The sequence below is a fragment of the Fragaria vesca genome, linkage group LG6, assembly GCF_000184155.1.
Source record: "Fragaria vesca subsp. vesca linkage group LG6, FraVesHawaii_1.0, whole genome shotgun sequence".
In the NCBI taxonomy this organism is placed as follows: domain Eukaryota; kingdom Viridiplantae; phylum Streptophyta; class Magnoliopsida; order Rosales; family Rosaceae; genus Fragaria; species Fragaria vesca.
This window is the reverse complement of record NC_020496.1, coordinates 9307172-9320889: the sequence shown is the minus strand read 5'-3', so window position 1 is coordinate 9320889 and position 13718 is coordinate 9307172. Positions and strand designations below refer to the sequence as shown.

The 13718-nt window shown below is 41.2% G+C and overlaps 4 protein-coding genes across 5 annotated transcripts; 3 read left to right on the top strand and 1 right to left on the bottom strand.

Annotated features, from left to right (window-relative positions):
* Positions 1–2643: 2643 nt before the first annotated feature.
* Positions 2644–5604, top strand: LOC101311491 (probable mediator of RNA polymerase II transcription subunit 37e-like). Its single transcript, XM_004302667.1, has 2 exons — positions 2644–2931; positions 3639–5604. The coding sequence occupies exons 1-2, from the start codon at positions 2718–2720 to the stop codon at positions 5366–5368; spliced, it is 1944 nt and encodes a 647-aa protein (XP_004302715.1). The 5' UTR covers positions 2644–2717; the 3' UTR covers positions 5369–5604.
* A 400-nt stretch (positions 5605–6004) lies between these two features.
* LOC101292529 (strictosidine synthase-like) lies at positions 6005–6723 on the top strand. The gene is made up of 2 exons (XM_004305164.1): positions 6005–6008; positions 6248–6723. Exons 1-2 carry the CDS (start codon positions 6005–6007, stop codon positions 6721–6723), a joined length of 480 nt encoding a protein of 159 aa, XP_004305212.1.
* A 1114-nt stretch (positions 6724–7837) lies between these two features.
* LOC101303241 (uncharacterized deoxyribonuclease YabD-like) lies at positions 7838–8836 on the top strand. Its single transcript, XM_004302723.1, has one exon. The coding sequence runs from the start codon at positions 7933–7935 to the stop codon at positions 8737–8739; it is 807 nt and encodes a 268-aa protein (XP_004302771.1). The 5' UTR covers positions 7838–7932; the 3' UTR covers positions 8740–8836.
* A 1726-nt stretch (positions 8837–10562) lies between these two features.
* Positions 10563–13148, bottom strand: LOC101291934. 2 transcript variants are annotated; one of them, XM_004302685.1, is made up of 2 exons: positions 12937–13148; positions 10563–12519 (listed from the first exon to the last, which is right to left on the bottom strand). In XM_004302685.1, exon 2 carries the CDS (start codon positions 12357–12359, stop codon positions 10815–10817), a length of 1545 nt encoding a protein of 514 aa, XP_004302733.1. In that variant the 5' UTR covers positions 12360–12519; positions 12937–13148; the 3' UTR covers positions 10563–10814. The 2 variants fall into 2 exon arrangements, with proteins under 2 accessions (XP_004302733.1, XP_004302734.1); XM_004302686.1 differs by lacking the exon at positions 12937–13148 and having other exon boundaries at positions 10563–12829.
* Positions 13149–13718: the final 570 nt, after the last annotated feature.

Here is a 13718-nt window from a genome sequence, read left to right as displayed (position 1 = left end):
TACATGGCAGTAGCAGTAGTCTGTACTTTGAATTTGAAGGTGATATGATCTGGTCGTCATATTCATAGGTTAGCACCTTGTCATGATCCGGTCAAGTCTTTAGTTTGAGTTTGAAGGTGATTTGATCTTCAAATTGTATGAGATGTTCATGGATTTGATCTTCAGTTGGTATGAGATGCTTGGTGATCTATTTCTTCAGTGTCTCTCATTCGTCTCACTCAGTAGCAGTGATATAAATGAGGTTGATTGGTTTGGGTTTGTGTTGATTAGTAAGTGATTTCATATATGAATGAGGTTTGTTTATCGGGTTAAACCATTGCTTGTTGTGGTAGATGCAGTTTTAAAATTCATTAGCAGTGATACATACAGTAGCAGCAGCGCTATCATCAGAGTGGGCAGTAGCAGCGCGCTAGCATCAAAGTCGACAGTAGCAGCGCGCTAACATCAGAGTCGACAATAGCAGCTTTGTTTGATTCCGGAGAATTGCCTAAGAAAAATTACAATAGCACCTTTTTATCGGGTGCTACTGTGCTACTTGGCAGTAGCACCTTGGCAGTAGCACCCAATGTGCTACTATGCTAGTCGGCAGTGTGCTACTGTGCTACTCGTTAACAGTAGCAGTTGATATGTAGTGAAGGGTATTCTGGTAAAATTATAGTGACAGATGGCATATGGATATTAGTTTGTCCTAATTTGTTAATATTTGTCCTTAAATGTATAAAATATTGTGTAAATGATGTATTTGTAAACTGAAATTTGGTCAGTAACTAATATGTAGTTTACTATTTTTTTTTATTTTGGTTTTTCATGGCTGGGTCATGAGGCTGACGTGGATGAAAGCCTGGGTCTTTAAAAGGGCATGGGGTGGACTTGCTCTTACGACTCGACTATATCAATATTAAGTCACCTTACTCATGTACACAACGAGTAATGTCACAATACTTATGATGTTATCTTTTACCATGAGGTTTAGACTTTATGTGTCTTTTTGTATTTTACAGTTTCAGCTAAACCTGACAAATGGTGGTCACGGTCGGGTTACGGACGATTTTAACAAGTTCGCGGTCTTAACATGCTCAATTTGTTGTAACCCGTTAAGATAACATGTTATACAGGGTTGAATCTGTTGGGTTCGCTCCTACCTAGTCATGACTAGCCACTAAAACTCGTATCAAGACATCTAGGTCCGAATTTGAAAGCTCTGCGCCTCGTTGTAGTTAGCAGTCTCGTCGCTCCTATCGATTCTACATCCATCGAGCTCGTCTCTAACGTGAACTCCTTCAAGGCCAGCGACACCACCAAGCTCAATTCCTCCAGCCACACGAACGGGGTCCTGGCCAACCACCAGGCGTGAGTGTTTTTACTGGAGGTGATTCTTTTTCCTTTTTATTTTCTTAAAGAACAATCTCTAGCGGGCTTAATGATAGTTTTTTTTTTCTTCCTTTTAGCGGGTTATATGGGTTTCGTTGGGTAACCAATTTCCGTCTCGTTAGTGTAGGACTTTAACAGGGCGGAAATGGACGGGTTTCTTAGCAGGCGGTTAACGCGTATTGGGCTAAAATGTCAAGCCTAGTTTAAGTAATGACAAATTAAGGACAACCGTACCCCGCAAATGAGATATCCTCGAAGGTGCCTACCAACGTACTGCATCACCGTTGGGGCTAATGAGCTAAAGCAAGGCTAACTCGTGTGCCCTACTCATGAGTCATTAGGTATGAATCGAGCCATATGGACACGCTTGGAGAAGTTCTCTTTGTGATAGTTTAAGCTTATTTACCGTGATAGAGCTTAAGAGGGCATTCGTAATATCTTAAGAGAATACCAAAAGCCTACCTTTCATTGTGCACACTGCACACCGGATACATCAAAATATATGAAATCAGAATATAATAATAACTTCCTTTTAAAGAACCTAATCATCATACTATAAATCTACATAATTCTTAATCCTATTCAGGATTTACATACATGGAAAACTTCATTGATCATTTTTTAAATAAATTGTATGTTTTCACCGCTGAGGTGATCATGATTCAAATCATCATTGCAATAACTGAACTACTATCTATAACATCCGTGAGAAGATTACTACCACGTCTGACATACCAAGAATTTTCATTTCTTCACATATTTTACAATTATGAAAAAATAAAGAAAGTAACATTATTGCCGTTATTTTTCCTAATTTTTTTAGAAATCTAGGAAAAACAAAAACGCATGCAAACCTTTTGGATTGTTTGTTTCCAATTGTATTGAAGCTTCTTTCTCTATTTTTTTTTTTGAATAACGAAGCTTCTTTCTCTAATTGATCTCAAAGTTTTGAATTTGAAAACATGTAAATATCGTCACATCACCACGAGTCAGACCATAGAAGCAGAGTGGGCCTCTCTCAACGCGGCGGGAAAGTGCCGAGAAAAGAAAAGCCCACTAGGTCATTGACGCCAGCGCGGATTGGAGGAGGAGGAATCAAACTCAACAACCCCTTAAGCAACGTGGACACCATCCAAACCGTCCGCTAAATCCAAGGATCCCACAGCCTCCGCCCTTATAGGGTTCGAACATTCTGGAATTCCAAGCCCCCACTGACCCCTATATAAACCCCACCCACATTCTCTCTCTCCTCCTCTCTTAAACCAAACCCTAGCAGCCTCCATTCTCTCTCTCTCTTCAACGCCCGCCGCCCTTTTTTCCTTTGTCAATTTCTTCGTCGACTTAAAATGGCCGGCAAAGGAGAGGGACCGGCCATCGGAATCGATCTCGGCACCACCTACTCTTGCGTCGGCGTATGGCAACACGACCGTGTTGAGATCATCGCCAATGACCAGGGGAACAGGACCACGCCGTCGTATGTGGCTTTCACCGACACCGAGAGGTTGATCGGAGATGCCGCTAAGAACCAGGTGGCCATGAACCCAATCAACACTGTTTTTGGTAAGATCTCAGATTCGTTTAGTGTTTTGGTTTCAGCTTAGTAGATCTGTATGCTTGTTCTTAGTAGATCTTGGATCTTGTATTGAAGTTTGTATGCTGGAAATTTGGCTGTGCTATACTGTATGATGTAGTAGTTTTGTAGATCTGTGCTGATTATATTTTTGAAATTTTAGTGCTGTTTTTGACTATTGAAACATGATTGAATCTATAGCTCTGATGTTGATTTGGATTTTGAATTTGAAATTAGTTTAGATCTACTGTACTTAGTACTCTGAATTTTGAAATTTCTTTAGCAGAGCAGAAAATCGATTGGTTCTTTGTTCATTATACGGACTGAAATTAAGTGGAATGGTCAATTGATTATTAAAAAATGAACTTGCTTTGTTGAATTGATGCTCAATGGCTAAATTGTGAAATCAGGTTAATGTTGTACTTGCAGTCTTGAATAAGAACAGAGTACTCTGCCGATAGCTAATTGTGATTTGTGCTTGTCATTGTAGTGAATGTTTGTAAAATCAGTTGCTGAAGTAGATGTTAATTTGATTTTGATTAGTGTTTTTACTATAAGTAAAATCAACCAATATAGAATCATTAGGCTTAAAAGTGAACCTGAGTATTCTGGTTTCAGATCTAATCTAGCTACTGCTTTATGTAACTTGCAATTGTTATATCATGGCCATATGCTTATTGATTCTCTATTGTTGCAGATGCCAAGCGTTTGATTGGTCGCAGATTCACTGATGCCTCAGTTCAGGGTGACATGAAGTTGTGGCCATTCAAGGTCACCTCTGGCCCAGCTGAGAAGCCCATGATTGGAGTTCAATACAAGGGAGAGGAGAAGCAGTTTGCTGCTGAGGAGATATCCTCCATGGTCCTCATCAAGATGCGTGAGATTGCCGAGGCGTACCTTGGTGCCACCATCAAGAACGCAGTGGTCACAGTGCCTGCTTACTTCAACGATTCTCAGCGTCAGGCCACCAAGGATGCTGGAGTCATTGCTGGTATCAATGTCTTGCGTATTATCAATGAACCTACAGCAGCTGCCATTGCCTATGGTCTTGACAAGAAGGCCACCAGTGTTGGTGAGAAGAATGTGTTGATCTTTGACCTTGGAGGTGGTACCTTTGATGTCTCTCTTCTTACCATTGAAGAGGGTATCTTTGAGGTTAAGGCCACAGCTGGTGACACCCATCTTGGTGGTGAGGACTTTGACAACAGAATGGTGAACCACTTTGTTCAGGAATTCAAGAGAAAGAACAAGAAGGATATCAGCGGCAACCCCAGGGCTCTTAGGAGATTGAGGACATCATGTGAAAGGGCGAAGAGGACCCTCTCATCCACTGCCCAGACCACCATTGAAATCGACTCCTTGTATGAGGGTATTGACTTCTACTCAACCATCACCCGTGCCAGATTTGAGGAGCTCAACATGGACTTGTTCAGAAAGTGTATGGAGCCAGTAGAGAAGTGTTTGAGGGATGCCAAGATGGACAAGAGCACAGTCCATGATGTTGTGCTTGTTGGTGGATCCACCCGTATTCCCAAGGTTCAACAACTCCTCCAGGATTTCTTCAATGGCAAGGAGCTCTGCAAGAGCATCAACCCCGATGAGGCCGTTGCCTATGGTGCTGCAGTTCAGGCTGCAATTCTCAGTGGTGAGGGCAATGAGAAGGTCCAGGACCTTCTTCTGTTGGATGTTACCCCTCTATCTCTTGGTTTGGAAACTGCCGGAGGTGTCATGACCGTCTTGATCCCCAGAAATACAACCATCCCAACAAAGAAGGAACAAGTCTTCTCTACGTACTCTGACAACCAGCCTGGTGTGCTCATCCAGGTCTATGAAGGAGAAAGAACCAGAACCAGGGACAACAACTTGCTCGGAAAGTTTGAGCTCTCTGGAATTCCCCCAGCTCCCAGAGGTGTGCCCCAGATCACAGTGTGTTTTGACATTGACGCCAATGGTATCTTGAATGTGTCAGCAGAGGACAAGACCACCGGTCAAAAGAACAAGATCACCATCACCAATGACAAGGGCAGGCTCTCAAAGGAGGAGATTGAAAAGATGGTTCAAGAGGCAGAGAAGTACAAGTCTGAGGATGAAGAGCACAAGAAGAAGGTTGAGGCCAAGAACGCTTTGGAGAACTACGCCTACAACATGAGGAACACCATCAAGGATGAGAAGATCGGCGAGAAGCTCCCAGGGGCCGACAAGAAGAAGATTGAGGATGCCATTGAGGCTGCCATCCAGTGGCTAGACAGCAACCAACTCGCCGAGGCTGATGAGTTTGAAGACAAGATGAAGGAGTTGGAGAGCATCTGCAACCCAATCATCGCCAAGATGTACCAGGGTTCTGGGCCTGATGGTGCCGGCCCAGTTGATGATGATGTTCCAGCTGGAAGTGGCGGTGCAGGGCCCAAGATTGAGGAGGTCGACTAAGCAAAATGATTGAAGCCCGTGGGTGGCTGTTTTGGTTTTTGGTTTATTAAGTAGGCGGTCTGGTGAACAATTTTTATTGCTTTTATTTTGGATTTTGCTCTGATCTTTTACCAGAGCTTTCGGTTTTAATTTTGCGGAACTTATAGGCCCTTTGTTATTTTCCCCTGGCAATTTGCTTGGGGCCTTTATTATAATATTTTTCAACTATTCGGTAATTTTTACTCTATCTTCCTTTTATTCTTTGGTTGATCATTTTCTCTTTCTGGTACACAAATGCAGTTTGACAGTGAAGACGATTTTGTTTTTGTTGAGATCTTATATATATACTGTTATCAAATCTCTCCGAAAGAGCAGAGCTGGCATCTTTGTTATTGTGTTCTTTTTTTCGATGAAGAGTGCTTTGAACACGAGTTGTTTTAGTATTAAAAAAAAAGAAAAAAGAGTTGTTTTATCATTTATAAATGATATATATTTTTATATTTTTTCTCACCAAAATGAGAATTGGATCGAAGTAAAAAACTTCACTTATTAGGATAACAATCTACAGACCAATCCCAATATAAGTAGAACTTAAAATTGCTTAAGGTCAATTATACAAGTCCTTCATAGAAAGCCATAATCTATTCGGATAATCAAATGGGTATCCCCTTGTCAATTATACAAGTCCTTCATAGGTATCCGACTTGGATTTGGTCAGTTGTTCTGGAATCCGTTCACCAGCTTGAATAGTTTTCTTGTTCTGGTTGGATCAAGTTTGAAAATACACCTATAAATACTAAATCTTTCATGCACAAATCACAACAACAAATTTAAAGATTCAGTCACGAGTGCAAGATCAATTTTTCGTCCGTATCTCTTTATTCTTTTTGCTAACAATAGCCTCATCTATTTCTCAAGCAGAAGGTCTTTCACTTGGTGGTTTTGAACACCATGAGATTCCAGTACCAGTAGTTGGCCCGGAGAGTGTGGCGTTTGATTGTAGCGGAGCAGTCTATGCAGGGGTTGCCGATGGAAGGATCTTCAAATGGCTAGGGAGCCAATATGGATGGAGCGAGTTTGCCACAACTTCCCCATCTAGGCCGAGAGGATTGTGTGACGGTTCTACCAATAAAGACAATGAACCAATTTGTGGGAGACCTCTAGGCCTTAGGTTTGACCTAAAAACATGTGAGCTTTATATAGCCGATGCCTATTTCGGCCTCTTAAAGACGGGGCCTAACGGCGGCGTTGCACAAACGCTTGCAACTGAAGTAAATGGAACCCCTTTCAGGTTTACAAATGATGTGGATATTAATCCACAAACCGGAATGGTGTATTTCACAGATTCCAGCACAATTTATCAAAGACGGCAATGAGAGTCAATATTCGACACTAGCGATAGAACTGGAAGACTAATGCGATATAATCCAGGATTAAAGACAGTTGAATTACTACTAAGTGGTTTACCTTTTGCAAATGGTGTAGCTACAAGCCTAGATGGTAATTTCGTGCTTGTATCCCAAACTACAAGCAAAAACATTTTAAGGTATTGGGTTCGAGGACCTAGAGTAGGTCAAAGCGAGATATTTACAACAACACAAGGCTATCCTGACAATATTAGGAGAAACATAAACGGAGAGTTTTGGGTTGCAGAGAATAGTGGCGGAAGAGGTAAAGCAGCCAAATTCGACACCAACGGGAACTTTATGGAAGCCATAGATGGGCTTAATCCAATTAGTCAAGCTCAACAATTTCGTGGCAGTCTTTGGATAGGCTCGATTGTAAACCCTTTTGTGGGCATTGTTTGCCACATTCCTTAAGTTTTAGATTTGTAGGTAGATAGTTTTTAATCTCTCATGTTTCATTAAAATTTATATTTTCTCATTGTTCTTCATAGTTGAACTAAAATGTTCTTACATCCTAAAAAAGAAAAAACAATATTTGTGTTTTTGTTATTTACTCTATACTAAAATGCGTACAGCCTCCATCACCGTTCATAAGGCTTTCTTGAAATTGACCAATCTGTCATGCTTTTACTTTTATTTACTAATTTGCCATTGTACCTGCAGAATCACTGTTCATAAGGTTTTCTTGAAATTGATCAATCTGTCATGTTTTTACTTTTATTTACTAATTTGCCATCGTATTTGCAGAATTACAGTCATGCCCTCACTTACGTCATAATTATAGTCATGTTATTACTTTTTAAATTACAGTTTTGCCCTCCGTTTTTCTGTAATGACGATTCTGTCCTCATTTACATCATAATTACAGTCATGTCATCACCCACTGAATTACATTTTTGCCCCCCGCTCTCTGAAAATAACGATTATGCCCACATTGGCATCATAATTACAATTCTACCATCACCCTCAAAATTACAGTTTTGCTCCTGTTTTCCGAAAACTCTCTCTCTCTGTGCAAAGCGCGGGTAAGCTGCCTAGTCAACTATGTTCTGTCAACTATTACATAGATTTTTTTTCCTTGTGGAATATCCACACGCACACTTTGAATCATGAAGGCAAAAACAAAAAGAAACAATAGAAGAGAGTATTGGACCTCAGTTTGTGTTTGAGCGCAGAAACATGAAGTTGTTTGACGCTCACTGTCATCTTCAAGACCCAAGAATCTTCCACAAGGCACCCCAATTGATTGCTTCCGCCATCGATTCCGGCGTGGTTCGCTTCGCCGTTAACGGGGTCTCCGAGCTAGACTGGCCTTTGGTGAAGCAGATGGGCGAGTCTCATCATCCTCACATAGTCCCCTGCTTCGGTCTCCACCCTTGGTACGTTGCAGACAGAACACCCAATTGGCTCAACACCCTCAAACAAAGCTTTGCCTCCACACCCTCTGCCGCAGTCGGCGAGATTGGATTGGACAAAGGGAAGAAGATGGGTGATTTCACCGATCAGGTTCATGTGTTCCGGCAACAACTCGAACTCGCCAAGGAGTTAAAGAGACCGGCATCGATCCACTGTGTTCTTGCTTTCGGCGATCTTCTTGAGATAATGAAATCTTTGGGGCCGTTTCCTGAGGGGTTTTTATTTCATTCTTACCTTGGTTCTGCTGAGATGGTTCCTGAGTTTGCCAATCTGGGTGGTTACTTTTCGTTTTCGGGGTTTCTTATGTCCATGAAAACAAGCAAGGCCAAGAGGATGGTGAAGGCAGTGCCATTTGATAGGATTTTACTGGAGACGGATGCGCCTGATGCATTGCCGAAGTCTCAAGAAGAATCGGAGCCGCCTCTGCAGCCGGTTGAAGGTGATGCATCGCTGAACCATCCGGCAACTATTCACAATGTGCTGGTTTATGTTGCATCTTTGTTAGAGATGGACAAGGAGGAAGTTGCTGAGGCAAGTTATCAGAATGCTGTGCGTTTGTTCTCTTATTAGGTCTTTGAATCCAGGTTCTTGTAAAACAAGTGTTGTACTTGTTTGCTCAACTCGTGTAGAAATGTTTGAATAAGAATCACGCTATCATATCTTCACCTGTATCGATATATGTTTTTGTTAACACTTCAGAAACAATCACCTTCTTGTTCGAGTGAAGAAAGCCACAGAGATGATATACTAGTAAATCTAATCTTTCTGCTAAACTATGGTTGTCAAGTGCTATGAATCAAAATCTTTGACCTGATGGACACGTTTGGTAACTAGGATAAGATTGAATTAGGATAGTAATAAGATTAGATTAGGATAAGATTGGATTCATTTGTTTGGTTTGAAGGATTAGAACGGGAACAGATAAGTAAAAGAAGCAGATCTCTATTCAATATCCATCTTCTTCAACTCAATCAAACGGAAATTCCTCATGTCATCTTCATCCTCTGCATCTACGACCTTCACTCTCAACGAGTTCGAGCCATGGTGGCTTAAGTTGGCCCCTCCCTCATGGCGGTCTTGGCTTTCTGCATCTGCCGTCTTGCATCACCACCGAATATGACGACACCGAAGTAGATCTCATTGAAGAAGACGATCAAGACCCAAGGCGGTTTTGCTGCAGATCCGAGACCGTAATTGATAAAAACGACAACGTAGAATTGGATGGGTAGAACTGGATGGATGAGGATTCTGATTTTTAAGGAGGGGTGATTGATTGAAGAGGAGGCAAGTCTTCTTCTACAATGAACCAACATGAACGCGTAGAATTGGATGGGCAGTGTTTTCTTGAGTGTTTTGATCAAATCCAGTTGGATAAAAATTATAACACCTTCTCAGCAAGATTTCAAATAAAGGTCTGACATGATAAAAGTTTTCTGGTTGCTTGATATCTGAAAGTCCAAACACTAGATAGGAAATAAAGCTTCATATCCGGGCAAACAAACGCCTCCGACAGGAAATAGTTTTGGAATATTGGATGCAGTCATGCAGATCAAAAGTATGACAATGCCACATTTTGCCTACCAAGTTTCATTGCCAACCACTTTCATGTCATACGCTTAACAATAAGGAAAGTATCATATCTGATATGATGCTATACCAATGGATGGCAGAACCTACATCTTCTGAGAATATCCAATGCATCAAACATTCTTATCCTGTCACATTCCTTAAATATCCATGTCATCTGACATTTACCATCCAGATTATGACTACCACAATATATATTCTAATTATTAGATGATAAGTCATTGGCCATACACAGGAGTGAAGAGGTGCGTGGCCTTTTCAATTTTCAGAATCCCACCACAGTCCCAAAGACCTTCCACTTAAAGATACAACTGATCAAAAGCTGGGTGGTGGTGACAACAGGCAACCACAACTTATAAGTCTTATATGATGCAGATATGCTCCAAACATAGAAGACTTTATAGACATAATTCATCCACAATTATAGCAAAAAATAAAAAGTACCGCAGGAATGCAAGTCTTAATCAGCTGCATTATTCAATCGGCCAACTACTCTATTTGTACAATGACTTCAAAGAATTCTTTACAAAAAAGGACCAACTACTATACTCTAATAACATAGTTTATACAGTTTATAACTTTATCTCAATGTTGACTAATTCTATACTACTGTACTTTGTAGATTAGTTGCCAGTTGCTAATAAGTTGACTGCTCACACCACTCTAGGAAATGCAAGCTGAGCTATACAACTTGGATGATGGAGTAAGAAGAATGAATTAGTTCTGTGCTGATAAGCAAAACCAACAAACAAGAATAAAACTAAGACATTTCAATATTAGAGTTCAACTAAAAGGAGCATAAATATAAGCTAGCAAAAGTCCTCACATTCAAGGTATTCAAGAAACAAATCTGAACAATAATTTATATAAGCCAAGAACAGACTGTCAACTACAGATGCATAGAAAAGGGAGCAAAAACTGCAATGACAAATATGAGAGGCAGCATTCTTTTCCCTTCATGAAAAACTAAAATACACTTATACTATATGGTACACAGTTAGTAGGACAGTGAAGCACCACCATAGCAAGAAACCTTATAATCTCTATCATTGCCTATCTCAAGTCAACATAAGATCGTTGCCCCCAAGGTGAGGGCGAAGGCATACACGAACTTCATGTTCTTCTGGGCCAACGCGGAGTTTTGGAACCATAATCTCAAGCACTGATCCTGGCCCGTCATAATAAGCTTCTATGTTAGCATCTTCAGGAATGCGGGTGGAGAGAGGGATTTCTCTAACAAACTCTCCAGGAGGACAGTGCTCAGAGGCAGGATCTGTAAGCCTGAAAGTACGATCATGTCTCTTGATGAATGGCATGCGAGATGTGCTTATACAAGAGACCTTGATGATACCATGAGTGAGAGTGTTCCTCCAAGAAACTTTTACCCTCTGAAGATCCACAAATGGTAGGCTGATAATGATCAAATAACCTACATCATCCTCATAGATTGTCTTTGCAGCTGTAACAGGCCCATAAACGTTCTTCATTACACCACTGAACTGATGTAGCCACTGCGACTCAATTGGGTTGACTTCCATATCCGGGACCCGATCAGGAGGATTAACACCCAAGTAGCAGTCATCATCATTCCCAGTTGGGAAAAACTCCTTCCTCCTCTTGCTACTGACAGGAGATAGGTCCATTCCATTACCATTACCATTTCCATTACCATTTCCATTTGCCTCGCAATGGTTGTTGTTAGATGGCTGTGTAGACAAGTTTAATCCAGATCCATTCAGCAATTTCTTTGAGTGATTGTTTATCACAGTCTTTATCGGAGGTGGTGGCCTCTCCAGCTCAAAATCTGTATTTGGAAGGTTTCTCCAGGAGCTAAAATCACCTGCTTCAATAGGGATCGTGAAGTTCATGTCCCTTCCAGTAAGCTCCATCCACCTCTTGCGCTCATCATCATCAAGAACCATGAGATTAGGTGCCCGGACAAGCTCAATCCCATGCACACACTGCGGATTTGAAAGGCCCCTATAATGCTTCCGCTGCATCCTGTGGGATCGAACAAAACCCTTGTCAACACTAAATGGAAATGGTCGCTCCCCTTGGCGGGAATGCCCATTCATGTAACTCCTCAGCTGCATCTTCCCCAACGCATTCTCCGGCCTCTCCTTGAAAACCCACATGTACATATTCTCCATGTCGTGCTGAACCATAAAAACATCAAGCTTGAGATCACTTTTCTCAAACCCTGATACGCCATTACTGTCCCGGACAATCTTCGCCTTCGACTTCTCATTCAATGCAGGCTTGAAGTAGAAACTGAAGAAAAACCAGGCACCCCATATGCTGTCTATCCGCTTGGCACATTTCCTCCCAACCTTGGGGATCGCAAGCAAGCTCTCCGTCTCGTAAACCTGCGGACCAAGCCCCACATCCAGAATATCACAGGGTTCCGAATTCCATGATGGGGGAGGCGGGCTGCGCTCGGCCGACAGGGGCAAGTTGATGTCGGGTGGACGGGAAAGTATGATCTGCCGATTCATTTCCAAATCCAATTCGTCGTGAGAGGAGGCACTGGAATCCATTGACAAGAGCGTTGAAGGGTGATGATTATTCTCCATTGACAGGGCAGTGAGCAGAGAATCAACCATTTCAGCTCAACAAAAACTCCAACTCCTGGATGATGATCACTACTGTTGCTGGTGGATTGAATATTGCCATTTTTTTCCGAAAAACGAATTCAACAAAGTAACCTTATAAACACCTTCATCATCATATCAATCCCCACTGTATCTCCCCTCCATCAAAACCCTAATTTTATCAATCAAAATAACAAATTCCACTCACACTCCAATCAAAATATTCAATAAAATAAAAACAAGATTCAACAACCCCAGTAAATAAAAATTCCAAGAAACAACAAAAACCAACAAACTAAATTTTATATCGAAATGGAAAGACTGAAAGATCTCTTCAATCTCTACCTATGGCAAGAGAGAAAGAGATTCCGAAAACGCTATAGAAACACTACATGCAACCCCAGCTCAAGAATCTCAAGAATTCGTCCAAACCCAAGTGGGAGACAATGAATCAAAACTATCAAATCCATAAAACCAATTTTAAACCCAACAAGATTTATATAGATAAAATTAAAAAAGAACAAAAATTTATCCGAAAAGAGCGAAAAAATCGAAGACCCAGGAAGGGAGGATCTTGAAAGAGAATCACCTTTTGGGATAAGCATCGGGGAAGCGGAAGCAAGAGGGACCTCCATAGCAGACCATGATGCTCATCTGCAGCATATCATCAACTACCATATTTCTTTTCACCTATTCCAGCTTTTTATTTTTTTTATTTTCTCTAAAAATTAATTTTTGGATTTATGCCAGTCCAAAAAAAGATGAAGGATTGGGAATTGTTTGGGAGAGAGATGAGATTAGGGGGAAGTAGTAAGAAGGAGAGAAATTTCAGAGTCGTGTGGGGGCGTCTCATTTATAAAGAGAGAAGAGAAGAGGTGGGGGGTTGAAGCCTGCACTGGGTGTCACCCATTTTTCTCTCTACCGTTACTTACCGCCGTGACGGTGCCCGCTTCTTCTTCTTTTTTTTGGCGGTCGAATTTTTTTGTCCCGTCGGTTTTCTCTTAATAGTTTAAATACTGCGATTTTTAACAAAAAAAAAAGTCAAAAATATGAAGAATAAAGTGTAGAGACAAAGAGATAGTAAGAGAATCATCATCTTATTCATTGATAGGAGCCCTTTATATAGGGAATTACACAATACCAATATGGTAAGGATATGAATACATAGATCTAGTCTAACTACATATCCTATTGGCATAAGGCCAAGGCACACATAGAGAATATCCTAGAACACTCCCCCTTGTCGCCGCCCGCTGATATGCCGATGGTGCTGATCTGTTGCCTCGTCAAAAACCTCGTCAAGTCACAAAAACCCTGTGGGAGAAAAACTAAACCTTGATCGTAGGAGAAAAAGAGTACAACGCACCCTTC